Source organism: Chelonoidis abingdonii, chromosome 19, assembly GCF_003597395.2.
Source record: "Chelonoidis abingdonii isolate Lonesome George chromosome 19, CheloAbing_2.0, whole genome shotgun sequence".
Lineage (NCBI taxonomy): Eukaryota > Metazoa > Chordata > Testudines > Testudinidae > Chelonoidis > Chelonoidis abingdonii.
The window spans coordinates 42,754,414-42,764,512 of NC_133787.1; the positions used below are offsets into that span (position 1 = coordinate 42,754,414).

At 46.3% G+C, this 10,099-nt stretch overlaps 1 protein-coding gene across 1 annotated transcript in view; it reads left to right on the forward strand.

The window, feature by feature from the left end:
* Positions 1-10,099, forward strand: part of LOC116838685 (uncharacterized) — a 383,139-nt gene that overhangs the window by 198,116 nt on the left and 174,924 nt on the right. Inside the window, exon 4 of the mRNA XM_075073854.1 lies at positions 1,149-1,216. Coding sequence (XP_074929955.1) covers positions 1,149-1,216 — 68 coding nt within the window. The remainder of the gene's footprint in view (positions 1-1,148; positions 1,217-10,099) is intronic.

The window sequence follows — 10,099 nt, forward strand, 5'->3', positions numbered from 1 at the left end:
CCTCTTCAAAAAGCAAGAAAGAAAAAAAGAAATAAACATAGAGGCAACTGTTCACTAATTAAGGTGTAAATTACCACTGGTTTCTTCCCTCTCTTTACCTTAATAAGAGAGAGCGAGAGAGAGAAATACAATTCCCAGGTTAATGTGTATGTTGTCTTCACTGTTTTACTTTTACTATGTATATCCTTTATTAATATTAACCAGATAGGGTGGTAGTGTTTGTCAAAGCTGTGGCTGGCTCTGCCAGTGCATTCCCCAAAGAGATCCTATTTCCATACCATTGGAGTTTATATTCCTTTAAATGTCTAGCGCAGCACCATTTCCTTCTCTTTAATACACCACTCTGCTGGAATTAGAAGAATCCAAGGTTATATCCAACATCAAAGGTTTCCTAGTCATCATGATTTTAGTAAAAGTGAAGACAACTCATGGAACCAGTCCCTGGCTTTTGAAGATAGGCATCAGAGGGACCTTTCTGTCTCTCCCTCCACAACTTTGTACCTTTCCTGGCTCTGAATGTCCCACGCTAACGCGGTTTAATGATATGCAAATGAAATATGCATAAAACCATTCTACTGTATGATGATTAAACACTGGAGACATTAACAGCCGACGCTTCACTTTTTGACTGTAATAATCTTTCCTGAACATCCAGTTTGATTGTGGAGTTATGGAAACCCATAGCAGTTGGCAGAGAGAGAGCGAAGGAAGGAGAGATGCAGGGACGCATCACCCATCTCTGCGTTTATCCCACTCCAGGAGACGTTCCCCCTTTGTACTGCATTCCTAGTGCTGTCTTTTGTAATCCACCCATGCGGTCGCACCAGGGCGATTAACGGGAAAAAAACCTCTTTTCTCTTAATGTTTCAAAGCTCATTAGCCAAACGATTATTCCTCATTAACAGCGAAAGCTCATTCATTAAAAGGAAAAATATGCCCAAAAGATGCCAGCGCTGTTAATCCTGAGCCCTGTAGCTGGGCTGTAAATCCCGTGCTAGTATTTTCCATTCAAAAGGGACGTGCGCCAATCCACATTTTAAAAAAAAAAAGGAAAAGAAAACAGTTTGTATGTTTTGTAAAATCCGCAAGAGAGGCAATCAGTATTCCCATTGTATGATTTTATTTTTGTGTCTCCCTTCTGATTCCAGCACCCATCCCTGGCTCAGCGCCCGGTGCCAACAGAACACCTTTCAGGATCCACAGCAGCGCAGATAACGTAAGTAGCCAGCTGTCCCTGAAACCCGCTTCCAAAACCCCAAACCCCACAAAGTGTGTATATGGATTTTCTCCTCCTCACCCCTCCAGTGTGCCACTCGGCTTCACCTTCCAAATCTCGCCGTCTTCAAGTTTGTGCATGTCTGTGTGGCATCCCTCCTCCTCCTTCACTCCCATAGTGGATCTTGTAAAGGGCTTCAGATCGGCCCCATTCATCTCCCTGGTGATAGCAGTGAATGTAGATAAATCTCTGCCTGTCTGCTTGCTGCTGGAGTATGATTTTTATTTTGTCTTCTGTGTATACCTGGGTCAAAAAATGGGATGTACATGCACCCTTGTGTGTGGGTGTGTGTCTCATATACACACACGTGTGTGGAGAGAGAGAAATAAATACACACGTGTATACATAAACATACACATACCTCACATACATACACATCTGTGTGCTTAAAATGGTCTGAGGCAGTGTGTGCATGTGTGTCTATATACGTAGATAAGCATCTCTAGCTATATCTATATATACATTCCCCTCCTCCCAGCAGAGGCTGTGTGCATCTATGATCCTGCCCTACAAGAGCTGTATTCCAGGCTTCCTTCGGAATTCTGTTTGGAGACCTTTATGCTCCCTTCTCTGTCTCTCCCGAGCTGCAGAATTGGCACCTTTCCCTGAGATTCTCCGAATGGCAAGTGGCATCGGCTGTAGCCTGCATTCTTGCAGCTTCCTGTGGCATTTCTCTCTCGATGTCGGCAACTCCCTTTTGTTTGTTGTTGACTGGGCTAGGGTTTTTTGTTTTATTGTTTTGGTTTTTTCTTTAGTTAATTTATAAACGAACCCGAATGTCAAACAAGCCAACAGCTTGCGCAAAAAAAAAAAAAAAAGCCCCACACAAGCGCCTTCTGCTGCGACAGATGCCCAGATTGCCCCTGGCACGGAGGATGGGCACAAGGGGTTTGTTGTTGTGGTTTCTCTTTTGCTGTTTTTGTTGTTCCCTTTATTTTTAAAGACTCCAGGATGCCAGCCTCAGCTTGGAACGCAGCGGTGTCATGGCGGAGATGACGGCCTTTGTTTCATAGGGTGTGAAAGCATCCCTTGTGCTGGCTCCACTGCGGCAGAATGACGTGGACAGGGGGGAAAAGTCCTGAAAGTCAGATTTGTGCCTCATCAGTGGGGGAGTCCCCCAGATCCCCCGTAGCTGAGTCCCTGTGTCCGAGAATGGGCTTGCAGTGGAAGAACCTAGTCTGTAATCCTGGCACTTGCGCCTTCGGTTGCTGCTTGCTGTTTGCTCCTGGGGGTCTGGATAATCTCCCTTAGCTTTACAGCACTGTCTGGCCCGCATACAGGGCCCCTGTAACACATACCCGCTGCTGTTATCACACGAAACTGTGGCGTTGCCACTGAATGGATGGCACTGTGCCAACTCTTCTGCCATCCGCCCTTGCAGCTCTTTTCCTCCCTCCTCCCTCCCGTTCTCCCCTCCTCCTCCTCCCCCCATTGACTTGATGTTAATTAACACACGGGTTAATTGATTTTAAAAGCTGAAGAATTACAGTTAACTTTTCCCACAGGGTACAGACGCCAGCCGCTTGGCACAATTCTGCCTTTCACGCTGGTGCAGGGGGGCAGAGAAAAGCCCTCAGCAAAACTAGCCACTGCTGAGGGAACATTGTCTGCTTATTGAAGTACAGCTGATGGAAGCCGATGAGCTACAGTCTCATCCTTTGCAATATGTTGCCATTATATTTTCTTATAAGTAATCAAAGCAACTCCTCCTCCTCTTCCTCCGTCACCCGCCCCCTTTTAAAAATGAAAGCGCTGCAGAAGTTTGAGTAGGAAAAAAAATGGCTTATTCCAATAAACAAAAAAAAAATCTTTGCTTTATTTAATTAAGTAGTTATGAAGGAGACGGCTCCCCACCCCACGCACACTGAAATGATGGGGTAGGCAGTTTGAATATTGCTGCCTTTTATACATTGGTCCTATATCCTTGTATTTTTTGTCTCCCTAATTGGCTCAGATGCGTTGCTAGTGGTGAAGAATCTCAACCAGGGGGAAAGTCGGCTCGTTGTAATTAAGAACAAAATTTACCTTATGAGAGCTATGTTTTTTTATTTCTCTCTCCTTCTCCCCCAGTCTCTGCTGCAAATGAGGGCAAATTACAGTGCAGATGGGAGGAGACATGGCAATGCTTGGAACTTGCTGTTTTCACTTTTTTATGCTTTCGTTTTATTTCATATTGTTTTTTAAAAGCACGAAGCAAGTGAAGCGACAAGAGGAATCCATTATGCAAATCATGTCACATTTGCATAATATCTCATGACTGGAATATGCAAATAGGCTGTATAATTTATGAGTTCCAATGTCTGTCTAAAAGTGTTTCCCATAATTTAAAAAAAAAAAGTGAGCCTGTGAGACATGGGGAAGGCAGCTTGGCTTGCTGCTCTGCCAGGGAAGCTCTGAGCTTTCTCCTCAAAGTGCTCCCTGGTAGCAGCAGCAGAAATTAAACTTCCAAATGCTCATTAACCCATCAGAGGCAAAGACCCCTTTCACTCTCTGTCCCTCCCCACCCTTTATTTTCTGTCCCTCCCTCCAAGTCCACCCACCCCCACGTCTAACTTCTGCACAAACCACATGACTAATGCATAGGATTTCACGACCCATTGGAAAAGAGACAGTTTCTGGGCAAGCTTGCTGTTTGCTTGCTTCTTTGTTTGTTTGTTTGAATCAGGATGACTCTGAGACAGTGGATGAGAAGAAGAGTCTGCTCCTTCCAGCTGTATCTTTGAGATAGACTGGCTTTGAAGGCGCAGTGTGTTTCAGGGAATAGCATTTAAAGTTTCTGTACATGGCAGGCATTGTGGCATGTGTCAGTGACATTGCTCAGTGTTTGAAATGCATTGTGTCTAACTCATGGTTTCAGTAAGGGATCTGTGTCCGACTTCTTGAAGAGCTATGAAGGTCAATCTAGTGATGGCACTACCCAGCGAGGGTGAGTTCCTGGCTGGAGCTGGCGATCTCCAGTTCCAACCATAGGAAAGTCTTTGAAATGCTCTGAAAATGCAGAACTGGTATCAAAGCTGTTTATGCCCTTTATTTTTTACTCAGCACTTGTGAGAGTCGTGTTTGAGCCTAGTGTGACTGCAGGGCTTGGGATTACAGTAAATAAAGGAGTGCCCAGGTGCTTTCCAATGATGCAGTGGCACCCAGATGCTACATGGATGCCTGCCTGAGAGAGAGCTAGAACAGTAGTAAGTAATTATTGATAACGATATTTGGGAATGCAGATGTTCAATTTTGACTCTGCTGTACAGATATGGGGAGGTCGTTTTGATCCCAAAGTGAACTCAGTGGTTTGGAGCTGTTTCTTTAAACATGTTACAGTCTGTGGATGTCATTGAACTCCTAGTGCTGGGATTCTGGGAGTGGGCACGGTGCTTGGGGTGAGTGTGTAGCAGTGGTGGTCAGTTTTGAGTTGAAAAGGCCCCGTTCGGTTATGAAGCTGTTTTCTGAGTGAGAGAGAAGGGTCAAAAACTTCTCACAGGAGTCTCAATTTTCATTTAAAAATGAAGCAAGTTTCTAATCTTTCTGGTTTCAAAGAAGTTTCTGAATGTGAATGAAGCTGCCTTAATTGATGAACGTGTAATTAATGACAGCTATCATATGAAAGCATAGATTCATACTTCTAATATAATTCTGTATGTAAAGTTACCATATTTATATGCACTGTAGGTGTTGCCTTTGGCTATACATGGCATAATGAGCTTTTAAAATATTAACAAATTACTGTGTGTTCCATGCTTTTGGGTGTGGCTGAAACAGCCCAATGGATTTCAGGACATGGGCACAACATAATTTTGAGGTGTGAGGTCACAAGAAGAAAAAGTAGGTGTGTTTTGAATCTTGGAAGGGAAGGTGAGAGTTTTTGAGGAACCTGTGAGAAAGCAGTGACAACCTTACACATCTAGACTTCAGAAGGCTTCCTCCACTGCCCAAATACCTGGAAGTTTGCTGCCTTCTTCCCATTCTGAGAAGAGAGGTGTCTGATGAGCAGTCCCTGCAGTGCATCAGGCCACACAGTTCCTCACCAAGGTAGAGCTCAGGCTAACTTAGACTGTGCCTACAGGAAAGGACTGAGCCTATGTATAGGGAGCATATATGACTTATGCCATGAGCACTTGGGCAAAGACAATGGAGGCATCCTAGCAAGTCGCAGGGTGTCAGCACCATAGAGAGTCAGAATGGAGAAGCAGCAGCTGGCCAGAGAGGATGGGAAGGGAATGGAGAACAATGATGCTGTAGCAGTGGAGAATGAGAGAAAAGCTGGTCTCCTGAGGAATAATGAGGGAAGAAAGGCTTCCTGAGCAGGGTGTGGAGTGGTAGCACAACGGTAGGGTTTTAGCGTTGTCCTTCTGATGCTAGCAGTGATGAGACTCCCTTTGGGGTATGGCTGATGTTGAGACGATGGGAGTGAGGAATCTATTATGTGAGTAAAATGATTAGCAGGCTACCGGGATTGGGATTCTGTCCCTACTTCGTGGGATTTGTCTGTCTGTCTTTCGCTCTTTGCAGGGCACTGGTTCATCTCGCTGCTGCTGTCTAGCAGTCAGTGTCAACTGATTGTGGTGCTCAGCAGTCTAGTCATTTCTTAGATAAGCAAGAGCACAAATGAAATATAGAGAAGTTTTAAACTAAATGAAGCAATATTATTGTTCTTTCCTGGGATGCTAGGTATACTTTTGGGACCCTGCTTCTTCTGTTTTGCTCTCCTCTGACCTACACAACTTGCTCTGGACACCTTCAGTGCCACCCCTGAGCTGCCTAGAGGGTTGTGGAGAGGGCCTGCGGGGCTCTCCTCCCCTCTGCAGCCCACTGGCGTGGGGATAACAGGCTCCATTTTAGACTTTTAGCCTTTGTCATTTCGCTGCTTTGGGGTTTTACAAACTCCAGCTATGGTCTGTGGATCAGCAGAAGGCAACATGCTGAGAACATATAGTGTGAACTGGGGAGTTGTAGAGCAGAACTGGTCCATCAAGGGATCTTTCTCTTACCAAGGGGTTCACAGAATAAACGAACTGCAGAACCACTGGTTTAAAACATGATTTTGGGTTAGTCTCCCCTCTGACTGTGGAAGCATACCTGCTTCTCTGGACAACTAGACTGGTATAAAATAGGGTGCTGGAAGGTATTGGTGAAACTTCTTTCACAAAGCTCTGCTGATTCATCTCAGTCCTGCTCTGCAAGTCCCTGTATTCGGATCCTGGAGCCCCTCTCCCCTGCACTTCTGCCAGGCCACCCCCATCCTAACCTGGAGCTCCTGCTGCTATTCCTGTCCCACACCCCAGTTCTGCTAATGCAGCCAGTGTCCAGGCCTGCAGTGTCCTTTACTTACGTTAGTGGCAGAGTTGCTGAGCCAGAAATTGCCATGTATGACGGCTTCTGGAGTAGCAAGGTATTATGAAGACGTCAGTGAATCTGAATTGTGACAGAGGCATTGGGGTTTCCTGACTGGTGAATTTTTCTTATGTGTTTGCTCCCAGTCAGGCTAGTGGCAGAAGCCAAGGGCATCTTAGGAGAGCTAATCTTTAGGTGCTGCCCCTCAGAATACTGAGGGTGCTTTTCAAACCTTTGTGAAAAAGTAACTGTCATGGTATAACTCCCCACTCTGAACCTTAGCGTCCAAAAGATGGGGTAGCAGCATGAATTCCTCTAAGCTTAATTACCAGCTTAGTACTTGTAGCACTGCCACCAACCAGGAATTCCAGTGCCTGGTACACTGTGGTCCCCGCAAAACCTTGCCCGGGGACCCCCAAGACCCAGACCCTCTGGATCTTAACACAAGGAAAGTAAACCCTTTCCCCCACCGTTGCCTCTCCCAGACTTCCCCTCCCTGGGTTACCCTGGAAGATCACTGTGATTCAAACTTCTTGAATCACTAAACAGAGAGGAAAATTCACCCTTTCCTCCCCTTCTCTTTCCCCTCCCAGACTCTCCTGGAGAGAAAGTATCCTAACACAGAGAGAATTAGCCTCTCTTTCCCCTTCCTCCTTCTCCCCACCAATTCCTGGTGAATCCAGACCCCGTCCCTGGGGTCTTACACCAGAATAAAAAAAACCAATCGGTTCTTAACAAGAAAGCTTTTAATTAAGAGAGGAAAAACAATAAAAATTATCTTTTTGTAAATTTAAATTGAATAGGTACAGGGTTTTCAGCTATAGACACTGGGAATACCCTCCCAGCCTAAATATACAGGTACAAATTAAAATCTTTTCAGCAAATACAAATTTGAACTCCTTCCAGCCAAATGCACATTTGCAAATAAAGAAAAACAAACATAAGCCTAACTCGCCTTATCTACCTAGTACTTAACTTTTTTAAACTGATAAGAGCCTGTATGGAGAGATTGGAGAGAAACCTGGTTGCACGTCTGTCACTCTCAGAACCCAGAGAGAACAACCACAAAAACTAACAGCACACACAAAAAACTTCCCTCCCTCCAGATTTGAAAGTATCCTGTCCCCTGATGGTCCTCTGGTCAGGTGACAGCCAGGCTTACTGAACTTGTTAACCCTTTACAGTCAAAAGAGATATAAAGTACTTCTGTTCTATTAACTCCTACTATCTGTTTATGACAGTAACAACTGCCAAAGAATGTTGTTTCCCTCTTTCATGAACTTGTGTGTCCTCTACATTCTCTTTTGGTAGAACCTGAGGAAACTTTGTTCCCATATTAGTGGTGACTTTCTGTATTTCTGTAAAACAAAACCCTCATATATTCTCCATTTTGTCCCCAGCTACCATTTTGAGACTGATTTTCGAAAGAGTAACCTGTGCCTTACTCTTAGGGACATCCTTGGTTTAAGGACTGAAGTATCTGTATTCCTGTGCCAGAGATTTTCTAGCCCTTGCAAGCTGTGAAATATAAGACCTTAAAATGGGTAAACAGAGTGGTGATAGTCTGGCCTGGAGATGGGGTGTTCACCTGAGATGGATATATTTGGCAAAGGGGTACAGTCTTCGAGTAACCTGCTCAGCGTAGATGGAAAATGCATTTCTCCCTATTGATAACATTTGAGTGTGCCTTTTTTCAGGACCCTGAGGCAATGTGTTTGACAACTGGGGGGGGGAGTTTTCCACTTGTTCCAGTTCATTGAAGAGCTTCCGCCTTCCAACTAGCATTGCCTTGATCTCACCAAGTTACTCTTGAGTCAGCAGTTTGCTTCTTGAAGTCACTGGGTGGCCTTGCTGACAGTACCATACAAGGAGTTGTACAGCTGGGTGTCATACATGGCATTATGTGTTCCCTCTGAGTGGTCTGACAGAGCTGTTGAATAGGAGGGGCAATAAAATTTAGCCTGGTGGGACTTGGCACACTGAAGCTTTTGGGGAGCAAGAATAATTTCTCACAACTCTCTGGTATCTGCCCCAGGGGAATTCCTGATACCAGCTCAGTGCACCTCCCATGATCCCTGCCACATTATGTAGGTGGGCCTGCTATTCTTTATGGCCAGTTGTGCTGAAAGTCACTGATAAATGCAGCAGGATCAGCAAGTCTGTCTGTCTAATCTAAATGAACTGCCCATACCAACCTGCTCTTTGAAGTTTGCCACTATCCCCTGTGGCAAATTGCCGGTATTGTTCTCTGGGTCTCGCGCTTTCTCTTCTCTGGGGTAGGTTCAGGGCGATATTGCTTGCCTCTGAACCAGTTCTTAATCACTCCCCTAGGTCATGGATATAAACCCCTGCTTCAGTCAGACAGGGGTGGTAGTTGAAGGAGAAAGGTTGGATTGAGCGAGCAGATTGCAGATTGCAGAAGAGAAGAGTTTGTCCAGAGAGAAATAGAAGGTTTGGGTGTGTGCGTTGGGAACCTCGAACAAGAACCCTAGGTAAGGGGCACAGGCTTGTATAGAAGAGAGCCAGAAGCCCTTCACAAGCTGACGGGATGAGAGGGAAGTAACCCGGAGGAAGGAACCTTCGTAAGTGCCCCACAGCGGACCGCGGTGTGGCCTGGGGGAGAGGCGCCCAGGTCCTCCCTCTCTCTCCTCCTCCAGGCACTTGGGGAGTGATTAAGAACGTGGAGGCAAGCAATCGCCCTGAACCTACGCCAGAGAAGAGAAAGCGCGAGACCCAGGAGGAACAGTACCTCATCTCTGCCAGCACCTGGGTGTCAGGGGTGGATCCTGCGCGCTGGGGACATAGTCCAGGGCGGAGACATTAACCTCCCACCCTTAGATGGCACGATGTGGTCAAGGCCCTTATACATGCCACCGCGGCCCAGCAGGCAGGCTTACCCAGGGTCCAGGCAACCGCCCAACAGAGGCGACAGACTTGCAGCAAGCAGGACTAATCAGCTGCTGCTGAGTCGGCGCTGGCTCAGGACCGAGCCCTGCTGAGAGACCTAATAGTCCAGACGAAACCCTATGGAACAGAATCACCACGGGGAAGGGACCCGACCATACAGGCTAGCCATTACTTACAAAAAATGACCGGGAGGATGATGTGGAACATACCTCCTGGCTTTGAGAGAACAGCCCTGCGGAGGCCTGGCCCGAGAACATGGTCTGGTATCCTTGCCCCATTCCTATGTGGGAAGCCCAGCAGGATCTATTAGCGATATGTCTGCAGAAGCTGCAGCAAACTATTCGCTAAGGCAGAGATCCTGGCCAGGTTTCGGAGTGACAACGGCACTACAAGCCCAGAGTTCCATGAATGGCGATATATGGAGGACAAGACACCCGAACGCAGTTGTTTGACTTGATCCACATGACCCGGAAATGGCTGCACCCTGAGCCCATAGCTCTGAGGAGATGATGGAGTACTAATATTGGACCGGTATATTGCGGGGTTACCACCAGGACTCAGGACTTGGGTGGTCAGAATGACCCCCTG